The following is a 23,245-nucleotide window of genomic DNA, read 5'->3' as shown; positions in this document are numbered from 1 at the left end:
TACAGCATCTTGACATAGGCAAGGCTATCCCCTAGAATGCAATACAACTAGATCTAGAAATGAAAGAGTATATTCCTCATCATAAACTGATTTTCTGACATGCCCCTGACCCTTGATGGTTTGGTTAGCATGAATTAGTCCTGCCAAATCAGCGCTGAGTAACCAGACGGTTTTCTGAGTAACCAGAAAATAAGATGAACTTATTTTCAAAGGTGAGGATTAGACTATGACACCGTGCCCACATCAACACACTCCCATGTCGGAAAGTCCTATCATGGGGCTAGCTGCTTATATCTAGTCATATGACGCTTTTATAGTGTCTTCAAACTACCAAATAAAACATATCACCAAGCATCTGAGTAGAAACTAGATGGTGAGCAGTAACTAGTAAGTCACATCAGCAAAGAACACACTAATGCACAGCATACTGCTTAGAGGTCAAGCCCCACTTGATCATGCTCATTGGACAACCAGAACATCAAATCTTTTAATATGAGGAAGAATCTGGATAGAGGAAAGCTCGTCTGCATGAAGAACCAGGTGCAAAAAGTTTCATTAGCATTTAGAGCCAAGTGCCGACACTGAAAGCGGAAAGAGCCCAGAAGAGAGCCTAAATAGAGCCCCAATGCAGTCCCTCTACTTGTGTGACCTGAGACCTGACCACAGCCAATGTGAAACTACTACTGGAATATTGAAATACGTATGGAGTGCAATGAATAAATGAATTGCTAGAATGGTGCCTTAAACTTTCCATTCTGAGATTATGAATTACTTATCTTCCTTGAGGAGAAACAATCAGAAACCATGGTTTTTACAAAGATAGGATTTTACTTCTATTTCTAATGTTCCTCATCCCTGGTAATTGTTGCCTGGAAATTTTGGGGGGAAAGGGGCGTGGGCATTTTTTGTCATTGTTGTTAAAACCTTAGCAACATAATGGTGATGTCTTTAGGAAATATGACAGGTTTCCTTATGTAATTTGGATTATTTTTCCTAAATTTTCTTTACATTTGCCTATAAGTAAGTCTACCTACCTATTAAAACATGAAGATTACAAAAAGGGTACTGTAAGAAAGAACAAAACTCTTTCTTAACTCTGCGCTTGAACTAATTTGGATGAAATTTAAAATCCAAGTTTTTTTTTTTCTTCCAAGGAGGGCATAGCTCACAGTGGCCCATGTGGGGATCGAACCAGCAACCTTGGTGTTATCAGCGCCACCCTCTAAGCAACTGCGCTCACCGGCCACCCCCAAAACTCAAGTTTTAACCTTTGCTATACTATAGTCCACAACATTCTTATCAAGCACCTGTGTGTGTGTTAAGGTGATTCCTCAGGAGCGTGACTGTTCTGAATGCCCTGCCACAGAGATGGCACTTGTGTGGTCTCTCATCAGTGTGACTTTTCATATGACGATCCAAATTTGAACGCCGTGGACACGTGTAACTGCAAAGCTCACACTGGAATGTCTTCTTTACACCTATATGTAAAATAAAACACTTATACTTGTTGTAAGGTTAGAAAGTGTTAAGATTAAACCTAATCTTAAATTTCTACAAATACATTTTCTTAGCCTTTTACAACTAAACCCAATCGAAGTCACGTTAAGTCATAATTATTTCATGCCAGTAATAGATTTATTTATCTTCAGGACTTAAAAAGTACTCAATCTGGAAAAACTTCTTTTAGATTAGCTAAAAAGGCTAGTACTTACGTCATCTTTTTTTTAAAAAATCCATTTAATGTAAAATAACCTGCATATGCAATGTGTTATGTGCTTTATTCCAAACTGGTTCTTTAAGAGTATAATGAATAAAACAATTTTACCTTTCTTTTTAATTTTTGTTGGTTTTGGAGGCTTCATGTTACCAACCACTTTCTCTGCATTCACCTCCGACAGCAGACCCTCCTGCTGCTCTTCCTCAAAATCGTAGACAGACACATCCACATCTTTGCCCTCCTCTGTGTAACGCAGTTTGCTCTTTTTGGTTTTCTTTGTTTTTTTGGCTGGTGGCTGATAGTCTGGGTCTTTTTGCCAACTAGGATCTTCCTGAGGTGGAAGTTCCCCTTGCTCTAGTGTCTCCACCTCTCCATTGGCCCCCACTTTCACCACTTGAAACCCTTCCGGCAAAGGTAAGGTGTGACATATCATGGGTTCGCTTTCTGCAAGGCCCTCTTTAGATACTTCATTCTCATAAGCCCCCTGAAGTTCATCTACCGAAGTGGTAGCAACAGGTACAGTCACGGGAACAGGTACTTGAACAAGCTGAAGCTCTCCTATGTTTATGGGCTGTTCCTCCATATTTACAACCTGCAAGGTTATGATCTGGGTATCGTCCACAGCAGCCTCTGCTTCTGGAGCGACTGTACCCTCCATTACTTCAGTCTTCATCTGAAGAAGGGTAGGATCCAGCTGTTCCATCATTACCATCTGTACACTGCTATTGACATCCTGTACCACCTCACCCCCGTCGGTCTGGTTCTGGGGTAGGTGGCAAGCGTCCTCTTCCTGGCCCCCTTCCCGGCGTCTCTGGTAAGTCTTTCTCTCCTTTCCTTTAATGAAAGTTTCAGACTCCTCCACAATGGCTTCAACTGCCTCACCTTCCATTTCCCCTTCCTTTATTAAGGGAGAACAAAGATTGTTATTTAAAATAGAGTTTGTCTAAACAAAAATATATACAACACATTTTAAAACAAAAAAGACTCCTGATGAATGAACGCATGAAGCATCAACGGTTGTTAATATTACAAAAAAACACAACAAACATTATGTACCTCCTGACAGAAGAACAAAATACTTCAAAAGCAGTCTTGTCAAAAACAAAAATATCTGAAATGAATATAGTCTCTAGGTCCACCTACCAATTAACAGGAAGTTGGTGACAGAGGATGTTAAACTACACCACAGGGATGAAATTACTGAAATTCAGACTGAAGGAAACTGCAGGATTAACTAGGCAGTTTCTTCACCAAATAAATCACCAGGAGAAAAAAACCGCAAGGATAGAGGAAGAACCTACAGATCAGTGGTTCTCAAGCTGCGGCAGGCGTGCTACTAGCTAGCAGCCAGTGGCAGAGGCCACTAAACATCCTGCTATGCACAGGTCAGTCCTCCACAACAAAGTGTTATTGGGTCCCAAATGTCAACAGTGCCGAGGCTGAGAAACCCTGATACAGACAAAAGAGACTTAAAAGATGCAGCAATCAATCATAACATACGGATTTTCTTTGGATCCTGATTCAAACCAACAAATGGTTAAAAAAAAATATGACAGGAGACAGATTCAACTCTGGATATTTGACAATATTAAAGAATTATTAACAAAGCTAGTTTAAATCTTATACATTTCCTATAACTATTTATAAAAACACACTGAGAGAGGGCCTTGCTGTTTTTTAGCTAAACTGTACCTTAGAAAACATGCCCTGTTACAGTGGTTTTTTCCCCATCTTGTTTTTCTGGAGCCAGAATCAGAACTTGGATCCAGACTCCAACGGCCCTGCTTGTAGGTATCACACAGCACTATCTCCTGTGTCCTATCATGAACTTGATATTTGTGCATCTGTCCTCTTGGAGGACTGGGACCGTGTATAATAAATAGTTTTTACTCTTCGGCACTTTGCTCAGGTTGGTGGTACTCGATAAATGCTAACTGAATATATAACAGAAAACAAACAAAAAACCCCAAAATCCGCCAATTCACAGTTTCTGGCTCTTAGGTCTTGATGAGTACTGAGAGTACCCAAACACGGAAGAAGAAAGATGGGTCTGAAAAATAATCTAATTGATAGCAATAATATGAATTAAAACCTGCCAGGGATGAAATCAGTGAAATCCAGACTACAAGGCTAATTCAAAATTAAAGTTTAAAGTGTTTTGTATTCTTGCTCTAGTCTTAAACAAAGCTTTGGCTATTTCTATTAGACTCACACTTCTCCAATTCTCTGTTTGGGGCACCTTAACACTGTATCCATGCTAACAGTCAGAGAAGGCTCTTAATTAAGACAGGACCAACTGCAAGGCAGTACAAAGACTACACAGCGATGGGCAAGGAGTTACTAGGAGTTACTGTCTAACATAAGGGACAGAATAGATACAATGGTTCAAAGTAAAAGTAGGCAGATTTGGGGAACCCTACCTAATCAGGTGTGAGATCAAGGTGCTTTATAAAGGTAGAATTTGAATGGAACCCTGAAACATGGGTGGGATATTTAGAGGCAGAGTGGTGTGTCTGTGTGTTTTGCAGAGGAAGGGGTTGTATCCTTACATAGAATAAATATATAAGGGAACTGGTTATAAGAAAGAATAAAATTTGACTTAAAGCATAGGACAGAGAAGAGGGTAGAAAGAGACAGGAGAAAGATGTGTTGGTTGTGGTCATTGTTTGGATGGTCTTGCTTGACAAAATACAAAGGCAATATACCATATGGGTTGGCACTGGGAAACCACATATGCTTTCTGGGCGGGGAAGTTAAGATTTACTGGGTTCACAAAGAACAGTGCTTGATTTCCACAACAAAGTGTGCCTCTTTATCTGTAAAAGGGAGAGACACATGATACATATAAGACCCCTCTGGCTTTCAAGGCCCCTCATTATCTAACCCCAGATAACCTAATCAGATTTATGACTTGTTGCTCTTTAGCCATTACTTTTCTCTGAATCTGCCTGCTGATAAAATAACCACACTATTTTGCACTTAAATTTTTCTCAAAATGATCTATTTCCCCAGCTGGCTTGTGAAATTTCTTTTAGGGCAAAAGCCAGTTTGAAACACCTACATTTTTGGACAGATTCAGCAAACCCCACTATCTGCATGGAACAAAACCAAGGCTGATGGAAAACCTTGTGGGTTGCTGGGCTGTCAGTCGGATTTGTTCTGGCATTACCTACTTTCATTAGTCTCGTTCTCAACAATGGAGAAATAAAAATGCTCAATGCAAAAGCCTCTTACTAGCTGTTCCATTAACAGTGGGGACAAATATAACAAAATGTTACTGCAAAAGGTGAGGGTCAAGGGACATTGCAGAGTGCTTTATAATTTGCCTATAAATAAAAAATGTCTGAGCATCAATGTGCTAGTATCTTTACTACAAGATCTCATTTATATTTCCAATCATGAAAGACTATTTTAAACATGACCCTACTATAATTACTTTTATATAACCATTATTGTTCAGATGGATTATTCTTGGGATAGAAATGCTCTGTACTAACCAACAGAAATATAATGGAAGCCACAAATCTGTGTCACATATATATTTATTTTTAAATTTTCTAGTAACCATATTGAAAAAGTAAAAAGAAACAGGTAAAATTACTTTCGGTAATCTCTTTTATTTAACCCAATATGTCCAGAATATTATTTCAAGATGTAACCAACCCAAAAAATTATCTAGACATTTTATATTCTTTTCTCATAATAAGCCTTTGAAATCTGGTATGTATTTTACACTTATAGTATGCCTCAATTCAAATTAGTCACACTGTAAACCCTCAACAGCCACATGTGGCTAGGGGCTACTGGAGTGGACAGGAAAGCTTTATACCTTTATTACTCAAAGTGTGGTCGGAGAACCTGCAGCAGTGGTATAACCTTGGAACTTGTTAGAAACACAACTTCAGGCCCCATCCTTAACCTGCAGAATCAGAATTTGCCATTTAACAGATTCCCAAGTGGTTTCATATATTCAAGTTTAAGAAGTACTACTTTATACCATTACTCTTCACAAATTTTTTAAAGAGTTTTCCAGACCACGAAGGTCTCAAAATTAGTACCTCAGAAAAGATGATAACTCCAAATGCTGGAGTTAGGGAACAGAGAAAAAGCCTCATCTACCTTTGCAACATTCTTGGGAAAAGTAACAAAGGACAAAGAACAAAAATTCACAAGTTATAAATGCTAATGCTGGCCTTGCCAGAAAAATCACCACATAATCCCAGGTTATTTAGATATCCTCTGTAATAAAACTGGTGGGGGAAAAACATGTAGTCTCTGAGCTCTGTGGGGTTGCGTAGCATACAGCATACAGCATACAACACTTAGAGGAACACAGAAAAATCCATCTAGTCTATCTTAAGAACTTAAATGTTACAAACTGCTTGTAAAGAACCAAATCCAACTGAAAAGAGGTCAGGGAATTATAAACCAGGTAGAAAAAGAATTGGTACAAAGGAGTACAAACTGAAACCAGTAGTGTTGCCAGGGTGTTGAGTTAACAGTATTCCCTCACTGGATAAAACACAAGGCATAAAAAGGGTCTATGAACATCCACATCTACTCAGGGCCTTAAAGCAATAGCTTCTATTTTTACAGAAAAAAATCAGACACAAAGTAGCAAGTCACCAGCCTCTCCCATACACTGCTTAGAAATCTCAGTGCACCCCTCTCAAGCAGTGGATGGATCCCTTTATCTTCCTTCCTCCAGGCTGGAGTTTCTCCTCTAAATCAGTAACTAATCAAATAGGCTGGACCAGGTCGCTCTCCCCACTCCCTGGGGACTGTGTTCTCCTAGCTGTGTCACCTCCCACCCTGTTAGCAGTTCTGACCCATCTCCTCCCTTCCTCTATGGATGCAGCTCTGCCTCCTGCTGAGTGAGTGAGTCAGAGAAAGAGACAGAGAGACAGGGACAGAGAGAGACAGAGACAGACACTCAATATCTGTTTCTCTCCTTGTTTGGTCAGCCACCCTTTCTAAGGTTTTGTAAAATCTTTTTGTGGATCAACACCACTAAAAGGGGATCTACATTCACTTCTGAGACAACTTTTTTTTCAGATTATCAAAGTATGTTAGCTTATTTTATAGAAATCTGGAAAATGAAGCACATATTAGGTTGGTGCAAAAGTAACTGTGGTTTAAAAGGTTAGAAATAATTACAAAAACCGCAATTACTTTTGCACCAACCTAATATGTGCTTCACTTTCCAGATTTCTATAAAATAAGCTAACATTTTTTAAAGTTGTTCATAATTTCTATACCTAGAGATAATCCCCTAGCACTTTGGTGTTGTCTTCTCAGTTTTTCTCCCTTGTGGATGTGTTTTATGTAGGTAACATCATACTATACACACAATTTGCATACACTTGTATACGGCTTTGCTCTCCTATCTTAAGAAACTCTTAACTAAAAAGGACTCTATTCCCGCCTTAGCCCTCTGGTCCTCCTGCTTGGTCCACAAGCACCACTCACTGAGAACCACACCTGTCAGTCCAAAGGCCTTCTCCTCATCCTCAACCTCAACCTCAGTTTCTCTGGCATCTATCTGACAGTGTGAAACTCGTATTTCTCCATCATTAGCCTCTGTTCTTCCTTGGCTCTGAGAGCTCCTCCCTCCCTCTGAGCACATCCATGCTGTCCCTTTCTCTGCATCCACTCCATTTCAAATCCACATGTGCAATCCCAGTTTCACCATCTAAAGGATGTCTATGTGGAGTTTGGCTGTCACCTTCAACTCCATGGCACTGGATAAGGAATAAAGAAAGCTGGACTCCAGCTCCTAATCCATCACTAACCAACTAAACCAGCTTGCTAAAGCAGGGGCGTCCTCTAGTCCACGGTATCACACAGCCAATGGAACTCTGAAGGCCAGATCCTTCCTGGATTCTCTGTCATCTTGGTGAAAAAGTAAAGCTTAGGCACATTTTCTTTTATAATCATTTGAATCACCTTTTGGATAGAGAGTGGGCAGGAGGAGATTCTCTCAGACTGAGGCAGGGTGATCCTGGCACCTGGGGGTGATGGGGCTAGAAGCGAGGAAAACTGGCACCAGAGCACTTCCCTGCCCCTTGATGACTGGCCAGGTAGGAGGATGCAGAGGCCTAGCCTCGAACACAAAGGACGCTGAAGTTGCTCCTGCTCCTAGGACATTAGCCTGGCCTGCACCGTTGGGGAGCCTGCAGGATCAGCCCTCTTCTCTTGCCTCAGCTTCTTCTCTGCCAGCTCTATGTTGCTCAACTCTTGCTCATCTTAAAACTCCCCTTAACTACTCCTGACAATTAACTTAGCACCTGCCATCTCTGCATCCCCTCTATGCTCACTCACCAACTAGCTGTCTCCACTCCTTTATCTCTTGGTTCACCAGTCTGGTTTCTGTTCCTCAATACTCTACTGAATTGCTCTGAAGCCAGCAATGGCTCTTAACTGGTAAATCCAACAGACTTTTCAGTCCTTATCTGACTTGACCTTTCTGTGGAATTCAGCATTCTATTCTAGGCTTTATCCCAGAATTATGCCAGACCATCAGAAAATGGTATACTTGAGTCACATGGTCTTATCATCTCCCCTATAGAACTGCTTTCACCAAGTTTTGTTTTGGCATTATGCCCTTGGCTTACACTAAAAGATACGTGGGAGAAATTTCATTTGGAGTTCTATGCTTGGAAAAGCTTTTCTTCAACTAAAGAATTTTTTCCGTTCATTGTTAAGATCTATGTAATAGGCTCATGTTACTATTTTTTCACTTGGCCACACATCGATCAATTTTTTTCCTCTCAAACTATGTAGTAATAACTTTCTATTTTATATTTTAATTGGTATTTTTTGAAGTTTTGACTTTATATCATTTACTATTTGTATTTTCTAAACATTTCTTCAAATTCTTTTTCAAACAAGATGGGCCATAAACAAACATGAAATTGTATTATACACGTACACACATACACACACACTTATCCAATAAATAGAAAATACAAAACAAACAAAACCCCCCAGAAATATACCACTCTTTAAAAAAAGAAAAAAATAATAACTTCAATGCAAAAATCTGCAGACCTGTATGAAGATTACAAAACTCTTCCAGGAGGCACAAAAGACCTCATTAAATAGGGATACTACTACCCATATCCATGATCAGAAAGGTCAAACATTGTAAGGATGTTAATTCTACTTTATATAAAGTCATTTTCAAAATCTGTCTGAAAAATAAACAAGATATTGAGGATAGCAATAAAATTTCTGAGAAAGGCAAACTTCTACTTCCAAATGTTAACATATTATAAAGCCACAATAATATAGTGTAGTGCTGTCACTATCAGACAGACAATTTAAACAGAAGTGAGAATCCAGAAACAACTCCTTAGCATATAAAAAATTGTCTTTTTAAAATTAGTGGGGAAAATAGGATTATTTCATAAAAGGTGCAAGAAAAATATTTGGAAAATACTGAGTTATACCTTTAATCTATCAAGAATATACTTTGTTGTCTATGAGATAGAGACACTGCCAACCAGCCAAAAAAAACCACACAACCTTAAAAATATAGGTGAATAGCCTTCTAATCTCAGAATGAGGAAGGCTTTGTGCTTAGATGCATAGATTATAGGAAAAACCAGAAGAAATTATTGAAATTTTGATCACTTTAAAGTAAAACCCAAAAAAACCAATCTCCCCCTCAAACTTTATATAGAGGGTGACAAAAAATATATATATACACACATTTTAAGAAAGGAAAACTGTAATACTCAATATATACCAATAACAAAAGATGAATACAAGTCACGTTTGACTTCTGCAATTACAAGAGGTGCTCAAAGTGGTTACCATCAGCATCCAGACACTTCTGATTACAGCGAACTACTGCTTGAGCAACGCTGACCAAAGTGTCCACTTGTTTACATTTTTTTGGCACCCCGGTATGTTACAAAAACATACTGAACAAAATTAAAAAGAAAATTGTCAACAAGAAAAAGGTATTTGTAGAATATAAGGAGTAACATCTTTATAATTTAAAAATTTTTAAGAAAAAGATGAACACCAAAAGAGAAAGTTGGGGCACAGCGAGATGGCTTAGTTGGTTAGAGCGTGAGCTCTGAATAACAGGGTGGCCGATACCCACATGGGCCAGTAAGCTGTGCCCTCCACCACTAGATTGAAGACAACGAGCTGCCGCTGAGCTTCCGGAGGGGTGGCTGGATGGTTCAGAGGGCAAGTTCTCAACAACAAGGTTGCCAGTTCAATTCCCACCTGGGATGGTGGGCTGTGCCCCCTGAAACTAAAGACTGAAAACAGCGACTGGACTTGGAGCTGAGGTGTGCCCTCCACAAGCAGATTGAAGGACAACTACTTGGAGCGTATGGGCCCTGGAGAAACACGCTGTCCCCTAGTATTCCCCAATAAAATTAAAAAAAAAAAAAAAGTTAACAAACATTGGTATTAAAAAAAAAAAGAGAACGTTGGGCAAAGGACAAAAATAGATGACTCAAGAAATACAAATGGCAGATAAGTTAAAAGAAAAAAACACAAAGTGAATCTCAATACTAAAAGAAGTGCAAATTAAAATAATGTGACAGCACTTTACCTCTATTAAAGTGCTAAGGCTGTTTTAAAGAATAATCCTCAATGTTGGTCATGGTGCAGTGAAATCGGCAGTGATATGAATCAAGAATTTTAAAATATTCAAATTGTGATCCAGTAATTCCACTTCAGACCTTATGCCCAGAAATAGTCAGAGATGAACACCAAGATTATAGGAACATTATTAATCAAAGTAAATAATGATAAACAACCCAAAAGTTATAACCATAAGCAGAATAGCTAAACCTGGTAAATGATGATATAGCCACAAAATGTAGTATTATGCAGACATTAAAATTTTTGTTTTAATATAATATTTAATATGAGAAAAATGCTTGTTCCACATTTAAAAAACATAGTAAAAAAAAGGGGAGGGGAGGGCAGAAAAGCAGACTGGAAACATAAAGAGCTTAGGCTCTCCAGCCAGAGATCTGCATTACAATTCTGGTTCTTCTAATTACTACTAGTGTGACCTGGAGTGAGATATGCTACCCCTCTGTGCCTCCATTTCCTTTTCTACAAAAAAGGATAATAGTGCCATCCACTTTGCAGACTGTCATAAAGATTAAATATAACAATGCATGCACAGAGCCTGGCTACCTGTGTTCCTCCAAATCCCCATAGGCCACCTCAGAAGGCAATGAATACATGTTAGCTGAAAAACATACGACCTTTCAGTTTCCTAGAATTCTAATCACAAGTCCTAAATAAATTTTCCCCACAAAAACGACTTCTCTGATAAACTACTGAATTTCTGTAGGACGAAGGTAACAACCAGTTGACAGAACCAGGTGACTGACCAAAGCCAGGAATGAAAGAGAAAAATCAGAGCCAAAAAGTAACAGAACAGCTTCTTAGGCTGGTCTCTCACTAGTCTGTCCAGCATATTGCTGCCCGACTAAATCTTCCTGAAACGAGGCGTAAAAAAACGCATGATGGTTGAGGCTTACGGAAACAACTCCAAACTCTTTGGCTTCCCTCCCAGAGCTCTGTACAATTTGTTTTCATCCTTTCCAGCCATCCAACCTCACCTCTGGGGTATCTTCCACAAATGCCTACTGTCTTGTCTCTTCCAGCTCAAGTCATCCCCTAAATCAAAAGTCTTTTCATCCTTGACCAGTGCAGACCCACCTCAAGTTTGTTTGTCTTATTTTCACTGTAGTACACTGTTCTATGCCTGTGTCTTTCCCTCAAAATGACTATTATCTTAAAAATAAGGACAGAAACTATGCCTTTTACTTCTGTATTCTCTACAGCAATGAATATAAAACAGTGTTAGGTAAACGGCAGACACTCAATATCAGTGTCATTTGTCATATGGAAAATGTACAAATGGTTCCTGCACAGGACAAGGGCAGGAAGTGAACCTGGAAAAACAAGACACTGTTCATATGCTAAGTGGAAGCTTAACTATATGAGTTTATTTCTTTATTGCTGTTTGTGTCATTTCTTAAACACAAAAATAAAAAGTCCTAACATAATTATATGTCAGAGTTTTAAAAATCCTGCCACGTAAAATTAAAGCTAATTGTGAATATACTAATTTTTGAAGATATTAAGACTTAGTAATTTATCACCATTATTTGGCTGTATAGCAAATGTGTCTGGTATTTCCCAAAGCAAAACAACCAAAATAACCTTTAATACTCACTGATTATTATAAAATATACATGTACTAAGAATAATACATGTCTACCGAGAATGAGACGTAGAGGAAGACAATTTCCAGGAGTCGATTTTATAAATAAAACCACAACTTTTTGTTTAATATCCTGCTAAAAACCCCAACTGGAGCACATGGGAAATCTGTTTACACTCTTGGCAAGAAACAGTAGCCCCAAGTCCCTAGGAGCTACCATAACCCACAGCCATTCTGAAACAGTCTAATACGAAGGTCACCTAACAACTCGCCTGATTCAGACTGCTCAATACGAACCATCAGACATCATCAGAAGGCAGAGAAGAAAAGAGAGGAGATACCTTATAGCTTTCTCTTTCCTAGACTTTTTTTTTCTTCCCCTTCTTCTGTCCCTCCACCCCCGCTGATTCAAGCCATTGTTTCCCAGCCATTGTTTCTCAGTCTAGTTGTGTAGGACACATCTCCCTAGCCCATGGTATTATGAGTCTTGCGCTCCACCTGGCTGAAGCAGTGGGTCGCCATCCTTGGTCTGCTGCTCACAGCAGCTCACGGCAGCTCTCGCCTGCAGCCCACTCACGTTGGCCGCCGGCCACTCATGGCAGCACACGGCAGCCTCGGGCCTCTCACGGTAGCCTACGCCAACCCCCGGCTGCTCACGGCAGCCCAGCTCCAGGGAGAGCTGTTGTTCAGAATTCACAATATTATCTGTAGAGGGCGCAGCTTACTGGACCCTGTGGGACTCGAACCCGCGATCTCGGCATTAGGAGCACAGCGCTCCAACCTCCTGGGCCACCGGGCCAGCACTTTTCTAGACTTTTAAATTAGAAGAATGTTTTGACCCAGGAGACTGAAAAACCTAGTTCAGTAATGACTGTAGAGAACATTAAGTACCATTATGACAAGGGAAAAAAAGAAATCAAAAGATAATCAGTTTCTTCTGAGAATGAAAGGAAAAGCTAAGTGACTTATTAAATGCAGGCACTAGTCAAAAACAGTAAAAATTATTTACCCTTCGGGAACAAAAGTTAGGTTTAAAAAGTAATGAAATAACCACTTTACTCTGCCATTTTTGAAAATACATACACCTCATCTTATCTAAGAGCTTAAGAGATATCAAAGCAAAGTACCATGACCAATAATAGCTGTGATCGAGTACCAGGAAAGTTGCAGACTACAATCAAGAATAGGGAGGAGCTGGGTGGAAAGGATGACTCAGTCTGAGAAGCAGAAAATATTGGTGATCATTTATTTTAGGGTGATGGGAAATGGAAGCTGTCTTTATCTGAAGTAGCACTCACCTATTCAGTCACACGTACATCTCTCTCTTCCCTGTTCTGTGCCATTAACTTTAAAAAGAACAGTTGGGGCATTAAAATAAAAAAAAAAGAATTAAAAGGGAAATAAAGTTATCTTTTAAGTTAAAAAATGTTAAAAGCATTCCAGTTTTTAACCTCTTTCTCCATTTGTTAATATTAAAAGGTAGTTAAAACAAAATAATTATTCGAACACCTACTTGAAAAAATATATTTAATGAGCTTTGAATCTAGGAAATATACACTAATAAAATATTTGTAATGGCAACAGTGCAACTACTCCAGAAGGAGGTAAAAGAGGTTTATTTTTGCTACAAAGAATAATAAACGAGAAAACAATAATTCTTTCACCAAAAGATGCTTGATTCTGGGTACAGAGATGAATTTCCTTTTTAATTACTTAGGGGTCAGGGGGAAGGGGAAGTCCTAACTGCACAGGGCTGCGTTCTCAGGAAGCTCCTCATCTGGCAGGGAGGCAGACAGAACAAAATGCAGCCAGATAGTGTGATGAGCATTGTAACAGGGATTAACATACTTCCTACTATCCTGACACAAGGATAGTTTAAGTGAGGAATTGCTAAAGCTGGATCTTCAAGGGTGAGGTGGACCCTGCCAGGCAAACTACAGTAGAGAGGATCATTCTAGCAAAGAAAACAGTACATGGGAAAAACTTAAATATGTTAAGAAATTAGATAAATTTTATGCAAATGTATTCAACATAACCGAGTGCAAATATGCTAAACCATCTAAATTTATATTGTAATCTGGTTTCAGCGGCCATGTTCTAGCCCCTCATTAAGGGTAGCCTGTTTATTTCACTTATTGAACATTTATGCATGAAACAGAAGACAAAGCTTATTTGGGAGTCAACATGCTAGTGCCACAGAACCAACTGGAGGCTGCTTCCCAAGCACATGCTGTCCCCCCGTTTTCTACAGGCTGAATGACACTTTTGCTGGCATACAGCAACCTAATGCCTTGCTTCTTTTTGTTCTCCCAAGGGTGACCACCAGATATCTCCTTGCCCATATCCCTAAAAGCGGCTCAGAGGTGCACTGGCTTTGGAGCAGTCCTACAGTCTTTTATCACTGGGAATACAGAAAGGGTAGGAATCTGTGGCAAGTCTATCACCTTGAATGTGTTATAAAAAGGAATAAATTACACACACACACAGTATAGAACATACAGAACATCTAACAAGCACATCTATGGATCTGGGGGCACATTTTACCTGAGCTGTGGTTCCCAAACCTGGCTGGTATGAAAATCATCTGGTAAGCTTTAAAATACATACATCCCTTGGTGGGCTGTGCCCCCTGCAACTAACAATGGCAACTGGACCTGGAGCTGAGCTGCGCCCTCCACAACTAAGATTGAAAGGACAACAACTTGACCTGGAAAAAGCCCTGGGAATACACACTGTTCCCCAATAAAGTCCTGTTCTTCTTCCCCAATAAAATTAAAAAAAAAAAAAAAAAAAAAAAAGAATACATCCCAGAGATTCTGATTCAGTAGTCTGGGATGGGAGAGCCCTTATTTCAAAAGGTCCCCAGATGATTCTGATATAGAATCTCTGCTGACTATGGCTTGGAAGTGACTGATGTAGAATACAGTAATTATTCATCCTAAACACAGGTTTACATAAATCCAAGATGCTCAAATACCCCCCGTTTCGACTATGAGAATGTTTGGTTCATTTCTCTCTCTCTCTCTCTCTTTTTTTTGGTTTGTTCTTTAAAACGAAGAATTGTTTTTATTTAGACTAAAAATCTACCAAGCCTACTTCAAAACCAATGCTTCTCATAAGGAATAATGGAATGTATAATTCAAGAAGGAAGTCCTAACGTTTAACTTCTATCATGGATACCATCAACATTAAAAGATCTCTCTAGATGGTACCGGATAAGCTCAACACATGACAGAAGGAAGAAAGGAAACAAACAAACAAAACATGACATACATAACAACAGAGTGAACTCATGGTTTGTAATGTGGATCAGTGACCACGTGACCACTGCCCTAGTGTCTCTATAACCTTGTACTCACTCATGAAGGCTACTTGGCAGAACCAGACCATTTTTATTTGGTAAATGGGGTCCCCTGTAAGGTCAATGTTAAATTAGAAGCTAAGAGCTTAAATTCAACAATGCACACTTGTACCAAAGGCATAATAATGGTAACAATAAATGGCAATATATTCTTTGAACAAAGATTCAGAAACAGTTATATTAAAAAAAATATCCTTAGTAAATAGTATAGTAGCATAAAATATGGACAATAAAGCGTTATTCAACAGATAGAACAAAAGAAATCTGGAAAAACAGAAAAAGGATATATATATGTATAGGTACACAGACATATAGAAGTTGAAATAAAAGAAACATGTTACTTTGAACTAATATTAGATTATGAAAACAAGTAATCTGTCAATTTGGTTACTCCTTAGAAATATAGGAAAAAAGAAAATACAGGCAACAGCTTAACCAAGAAATTGGTGGGGAAATTATGTATGTATTTGTAAATACCCAAAAGACATAACAAGGAAAGAAGGAACAAAGACCGTGTCTGACAAGGGGCCAGAAAGAAAAAAAAAAAATCATAGAATTTATTCCCAAGAGGATACCAAGTCACTATTATTTTATAGTCTCAACATATACTAACAACAAAAATTTTTAAATAGGAAGAAAGTTAAAGGATACAAATAAAACAGAAATACAAGAAATACTAAAAACAATTCAAGTATCCTCTATTATTATAGAATAGTTCTGTATCATTTCCCTCTGTGACAGTAAAACTCTTTGTATCTGCTTTACGATAAATAACAGTGACTATGCTATGCCAGGGTCTTGTTATACCCAAGTTGATCTGAATAAATGAAAAGTAGTGGGCTGAAATAATTTAGAAATTTCAGTGCTCCAACTGAACTATACTAAAAATAGAGGTGCTAACCAACACTGACCTCCAAGGATGGTCTGTTCTTATCAAAGAGAAATTACTGAAGGATTCTAAAACAGTCCTGGGTTATCCAGAAAAAGATGAGTAAGCTCAAAATCCTAACAGCCTTAATATTATATACCAAGCTTTAATATTAGTGACAGACAGAATCTAGTAATGCATCGTACACATGAATAAACTTTATTTAAAGTTGGTAACACTATTAAAAAAAATTCTGACAAACACATACTGAAAGCCTTACGTACGCCAGTGCACTGGCGTGCACTGGTGTACTATACTTGAGAGCAATAACATACATTCTGCACTTGAGAGCAATAACATACATTCTGCACATTATTTTTCTAGAGATACACAATGATGTATGTTTCTCTGTCTAAATATCTAAAAAAAACGAACGTATATAAAAAAATTAGCTACAGAACAAAATGCAGGATATTCTATGAAACCCAAGATTATCAGAGCCAGTCTGGGGAAGAACAAAAAACAGTAGGTGCACTTGTCCTACATCCATGACCTTGGCTAAATCACTTTGCCTCTTAGCTGTTGTATCTGTAAAATGAGGGGATTGCCAGATGATTAAAAATTTCTCCTGGCTTTAACATCCTACACATTTTTTAGATTATCAATTAGATTCATCTCTATAGGTAAGAAAGGAACAAGTACCACCACTTTCCAGCTTTAAAAAAAAAGGAGAAAATTTTAACAAATGCATATAGTGAAGCTGTACGTAAGAGTGGAGCAAAATGTGGTTCTCTAGCTGTGCAGTCACCTTGTCTGTAACCCAGAAATCAGGGAGAAATCTCTGAAACCTATTTAGATGAAGATGGCTAAAGCACAGCATTCTACTGAGTGGCCTTTACCTCTGTAGACCAAGAAATGTAAAGAGGAATCCCTGGGTCAGGCAAAGATGCTACAAACATAAGATACAATTTACCAGACGGGCTCTTTTCCTCTCCATTAGGATATGCTTAAACTACAAAGGCTGCTCAAAGTCAGTGTGTATAATCACTGTTTGTAATAACCCTCCTCAATCCCCACTGCACAAGGAACATCAAGATATCTGTTCTTTTCTTCAAAAGCCCTTACTAATCTAGGACATTTTAGGGCTGTTTCCTCCATCCTTGTTGGGAAAAGCTAGTGCGTATCATCTACCTCTTTCAAAATAAAAAATAGAGGATTTAATTTCAGTGTAAAAAATGCTTAGAGCTATAGCTATATAGTTGATAGGACAATATACTTAGCTATTAGCCAAGATGCACACTTATCTAGAAGTCACTAGATCAACAAATTTCTACTACTGAGAACAGTCAAGAATAAGATTAAAAAAGGATTCTGAATAGATAAAACAGACATTTCAAAACATATGCTCTCAAATTTAAAATTAACTTGGCTCTCAAAAGTCAATTTACTCTTAGAAATAATTCAAACAAAGGGGAATAGGAGGAAAGGTGAAGTGTTAGAGGCAAAAAACTACGGCCAACAAGGAACTGCTGTCCTCAAAAGCACAGGTTAGAAAACTTAACATCCAACAATAAGAAAACTTTTCCTGGCTTTAACATCCTACACATTTTTTAGATTATCAATTAGATTCATCTCTATAGGTAAGAAGGGAACAAGTACCACCACTTTCCAGCTTTAAAAAAAAAAAGGAGAAAATTTTAACAAATGCTTATAGTGAAGCTGTACGTTAAGAGTGGAGCAAAAATTCTCCTAGTAATTTGAAGTAAAATAGGGTATCTAACAGTGAATATCTTCATAACATATAACATGAAGAAACGTTACAAAAGAGGATGTAGAATAGGATTCCAACTTAGTTTAACAAAACAAAACAAAACAAGACAAACAGCAATTCTGGTGAAGTTCCCTTAAGCCAGGCCAGCATTACATCTTGCCTAGACCAGTGTAATGGCCTCCTAACTAGTTTCCCTGCTCCCTCATCACCAATTTTTCACAAAGTGGCCATAGATTTCTAAAACGTAAACTTATGATCAGAAAGGAGACTTCCGTTCTGAAACTTCCCATGCAAAACTCAGGCTGAAGTCTAAACCGTTTCACCTGGTCTATAGGGTTCTTCAGCCCTGCTGACAGGGCGCTATCAGCAGATCTGCATCCAGCCTCATACATCATACACTCTGTTCTAATCATACTGAACTGCCAGAACATTCTAGGCTTCTCTGCCTTTGTACACGCTATTCCCTCTTCTAGGAATACACAAGCAATTCAACTCCTACAAATTTATCCTACAGATACACTAGTACATGTATACCCAACGAACTATATGCAAGAATGGTATCTACTAAAGCATCTTTCTCTAACAGCAAAAGATTGCAAACAACTCAAATGTCCAGAACAATGTGTATCAGTATGATATCATTTGTGTTTTTTAAAGATACATAAACACATGTTTATACATACATAGAATTTTCTTTGGAAGGGTGTATGAAAAACTGGTAATACACCAGGGACGCCAAAAAAATGTATACAAGTGGACACTTTGGTCAACGTTGCTCAAACAGTAATTCACCATAATCAGAAGTGTCTGGATGCTGATGGTAACCACTTTGAGCACCTCTTGTAATTGCAGAAGTCAAACATGACTTGTAGTCATCTTGTTATCAGTATATATTGAGTATTACAATTTTAATACAGTTTTCCTTTCTTAAAATGTGTATACATTTTTTTGGCACCCTCTGCATATTACCTCTGGGGAAGAAAACTGAGGGATCAGAGGTGGGAAGTTATTTCTTTCACCATCATCATTTTGCACTGTTTGAAATATTTCCCCCCATGAGCTTGTACTGAATGTGGTAGTTATGGAATCCTGGTACAGCACAATTCCATTTTATTTTAAAAACTGTATTATATGTACATGCCCATTTATAAAAGCACAGGAAAAACCCCAAAAGGGAACACCAAACTGTTAATAGTGTTTACCTCTGGGAAAACAAAGTAAAAGCGTTCTTTAGGTTCTAGTATAATTCTACTATTACTAGACTCTTCCAAAGAATGAAACTAAACATTAATCAGATGATACAAAAATGCTTGAGACAAATTTTAAGTGGAGGAAAGTTGTAAGAATTGCCTCTGCAACTTCAATTCCCTCTAACACCTGGGCAGACACATGGCTGCCAGTACCCTCCTCCCATTCTCCTCATGCCTGCACTTCTGCAACAGTGTTCTAGCAAGGCTCTCGAGTCCACTCAAGAAGTCTAGACTTTACTGCCAGAGTATAGGCGAAAACTCCTTTTACTTCATTGTATTTATCAGAAAGCTTCAGTACTTCCAATTGTACTGGATTCCTTTTTCCCTTTAAAAACTACACAGTACAGATTGTATAAAAAGAACAAATTGGTAGTTGACAGAGGTGGAGGGTGGGAAAAGTAGGTGAAGGGGGAAATAAATATATTTAAAGAAAAAAAAAAGTCTACCTGGTGCAGGTGTATGACATGATTTAATTGAAGGGAGTGGGGAAAAATTTACCTGAGCAACTTAGGAAATGAATAGGGACTGTAAGACTAAAGGAACTATACGAGTACATAGCACTGTACTGTAGTTAATAAAGTTGTTTCCTGTGGGACTGCATGTTAACAATCCTTATATACCTCTATACATGTATACTGGGAGTGAGCAAATAACAAACAGATGATGAACAGTGGCAAACGAGTTAAAATTAAAAAAGAAAAACATGATGTGCCAAAGACAAAAGAGGACACAAGGTCTAGCTTTCCATATGGTCACATTCTGCTAAACTTTTTTGCTTTTGTACTTGATCTTCTCTCTCTGCAGATAGTATTTCCTACTTAATCTCCTGAATTTGTACTCCCCCCTTAAAACAACAACTACAAAACCCAAAAGCTTGGCTCTTCCAATTAAATTCCAGGCTTTCAATAATATTGCTTCAGCTGAAAGTTTATAGATCAATTCAGGTACGGTAGCAATGTATTCTTGGTTTATAGATCAATTCAGGTACGGTAGCAATGTATTCTCAGCTATAATCGTCCTCCCCAAAACAAAGGGAAAAAATTATACAATACAGGTAACAAGAGCAAACTCAGATAAGCAAGAATATAGATAGACCTATAGGTTTTATATAAACATTCTGGTTTATACCCATAGTCTCCTCCCAATATGTACACATATATTTACTCTCACACTAGAAATCATATGGTGCGCACTATTTGATAACCTGCTTTCTTTATGTAGAATGCCTCAAATATTTCTCCATTTCAATATCCCATGCATAATATAATGGTTGCATGACATTCTATTATATAGACGTATCAATTTAACCAGTCCCTTACTGTTGAATATTATTCCCAGTTTTTGGTAATTCTGCTTTATTTAATTAAAAAAGGGGAGGAGAAGGTCTATTTGCATTATAGTTATACGAACTATAAAAAAGCAAGCAAAGTCACCCCAAACCTAACCACCCTATCAATACTAGTTTTTTATTTTGTTTTGACTAGTGTTTTGATGTATATCCATTTAGTGTTTTCCACTAGGCATTCATTCATTCGTATAATTACTTACTGAGCTCTTGCTACGTGCCAGGTTTTTGCTTAGGCTTTTTACTTTTATTCCATAACAATTTCTGTACTATATTTAAAAAAAAAAACCCCATAAGCATTTTGCTGGTTAAGCTTCCCAATCAGCTTTTCTAAGTGGTTGTTGGACATCACTCCTCACATGGGATGTGATCTTGTTTACTTACCGATTTCTCTACCCAATAGATTTTTCTGATTAATCAAATTTCCTCATCCATATAACCCCAATTTAATTCACTTTTGTATTGTCTGGTGGTCATCACTGTTCACTTTAATGGCCAACTACTGCTAAAGTTTAAAGATTATCGCTTTACCTCTATATAGCACATTACAGTTACAGTTACAAATTTAAGTGCCATAAGCCTACATAACATGGTAGATATGTCATTTTACAAATGAGGAAAAGGAAGGTACAAACAAGTTACCCCTAAGGGACTTGCCCAAAGCCATATAGCTATTAGGCCGCACAGCTCAGATTTGATGCTCTTATAAGATTAAAATAAAAATGTATGCTTCTTTTGTATTTCCTGATACACCTAGATGAGGGTTTCTCCTCCAGAAAGCCCTTCCCAATGTCTTTCACCAACTCCTATAACTGACCATCCCTCCCTGCGCTCTGAACACACTTCTATCATAGTATCAACAACACCATTTACAGATATCTTGCCCCATACTCTATTTAAGATCCTGAAGAAAAGATCCTTTTCTCATTCATCTTTGAATCCCCAGTACCAAATGCAGTGCCTGACACAAAGTAGAAAGGCGAGTGTTCAAAGGATGAAATAAGCACATTACGAGTGTTTAATAAATACTGCAGAAATTTAGAGCTAAAACATCTGGGCTGATCCAATTCACATTGTTTCAGAGAAAGTCACCCTTCCGTATATCTAAAAGCAAAATTAGGTTCAAATATAAAACCTGTATTCAAAGAGAAGACATTATCAATATAGAAAATGTTGTTCTGAAGTACCACTCACATTAAGAGGAACACGTTAGTAAATAATACTTACTAATTGTAAAACACACAAAACAGTTAACAGATGCTTTTGAATAGTTATCTTTAGGAGTCACAAGGCCATAGCTCAGATTTAGCCATTTTATTATGACCGACTACTTAACAAAGGGGGCATAACAAAAATCAGTATAAATTGCTAATTATGCTTGAACTAATGTGACATTTGTTTTCAAATTTGATTTACAGAATTCATGGTTTTAAACGTGATTTTGCTATTGCTTCCTCTTTTCTTTTAAATGACTATTCTTGTATCATTGGAATGGTCTTGATAATATTTCAGACTTGGTCCAGCCATCTAGAACTGTCTACCAATCTATGCAGAGCTTTTGCACACATCGGACATGTGTAGGAGCATGTGCAAACAAACAAGCACTATTTAATATAATTTAACTTCTATATTCCATAGTAAGATACTACAGGAAACAAAACAAGGAGCTGGCTAACAGAGCTGTTCGGTAGCTCAAAAATAACTGCTTCTCCAGTGTTTCCACTGTAGTACCTATCCAAAGAACATTTCCCATTCCCAGGCACTCATGCCCCGTTGTGTTCAAGACCTGTGTAATCTTAGTCATACAGAGTGCACATTCTGCTCCTAAAATATTAATTTGTTTTAATGTAAAAAAAATTTACTTACCAGTTAAATTATTTAACTCACCGCCCCCTCAATGAGCACAATTGAAGCTCCAAGAAGATGGATCATGTTTATCTTGTGGCTTCAAGTACCCCGGAATCATATCACTTTGTACCCTAAGGGTATTCATATCCCAGTTTGAGAAACAGGGATTAAACTAGCCATAACACTTAAAAGTGACCAACATGTTCCTACAACCCCATTCCCTAAGCTCTTAAAATGCTAATTTTCTCAATAGCTTTTCAAATCAGTATTGTTTCTCTTTTCAGCAGTTCATTAGTATGTCAACACTTCTAAAAGAACCTGTAAGATACAAGTTATTTCTGGAATGACAGAAACCCAGCACAAAGACCCTGTCCGTCTCATCTACTGAAGTACCAGGATGCTCATTTGGAAAATAGAAATTTGAAGAATTAGTAAACTTTCATTCCTGTTCCCTTCCTCCTTCTCTATTTGCTTGTAAGAAAAATCTTAGTAGTCACTTAGATGATTCATACATATAAACTTATCTAAGCATTTGTAATTCCCACCTCTACACACTCCTTTTTGCCATTACGCAAGTGCAATTAAACGATTTTCATATTTTCTAAGGGATAAAAGAGATGTGCTTTCTGGTAGCCTGAGAAGATACAATTCTCATACCCAGAACCCTACTTTGTGAGATCTCAAAGCCTAGTAGACCCTGAAATTTATGAGAGGCCGGTTTCAAGTTCCCTGTGATGTCCATTCTATTTTGTAGCAGAAATTGTACTAAAGTAAATTTTAAGTGACCCTTTCAAATGTTTTTAAATTACTGATAATGACTGTAACACTCTGATGTAAACATGGGCCATCAGCTAGGCTAACTTAATTAAGACAAT

At 37.9% G+C, this 23,245-nt stretch overlaps 1 protein-coding gene across 4 annotated transcripts in view; it reads right to left on the bottom strand.

The window, feature by feature from the left end:
• CTCF (CCCTC-binding factor) overlaps positions 1 to 23,245 on the bottom strand; it is a 44,121-nt gene that overhangs the window by 16,100 nt on the left and 4,776 nt on the right. Inside the window, exons 3-5 of one of the 4 annotated variants that reach the window (XM_033127325.1) lie at positions 22,389 to 22,501; positions 1,826 to 2,615; positions 1,308 to 1,478 (exon numbers count right to left, since the gene is read on the bottom strand). In XM_033127325.1, the coding sequence (XP_032983216.1) occupies positions 1,308 to 1,478; positions 1,826 to 2,606 (952 nt within the window). In that variant the 5' untranslated portion in view covers positions 2,607 to 2,615; positions 22,389 to 22,501. Of the gene's footprint in view, positions 1 to 1,307; positions 1,479 to 1,825; positions 2,616 to 5,546; positions 5,590 to 13,225; positions 13,246 to 22,388; positions 22,502 to 23,245 lie in introns of those variants that run through there. The other 3 variants (XM_033127328.1, XM_033127327.1, XM_033127326.1) reach the window with 3 other exon arrangements.

The sequence above is a fragment of the Rhinolophus ferrumequinum genome, chromosome 15, assembly GCF_004115265.2.
Source record: "Rhinolophus ferrumequinum isolate MPI-CBG mRhiFer1 chromosome 15, mRhiFer1_v1.p, whole genome shotgun sequence".
NCBI lineage: Eukaryota > Metazoa > Chordata > Mammalia > Chiroptera > Rhinolophidae > Rhinolophus > Rhinolophus ferrumequinum.
The sequence above is the reverse complement of the archived record's forward strand: the minus strand, read 5'-3'. Positions and strand labels throughout refer to the sequence as shown.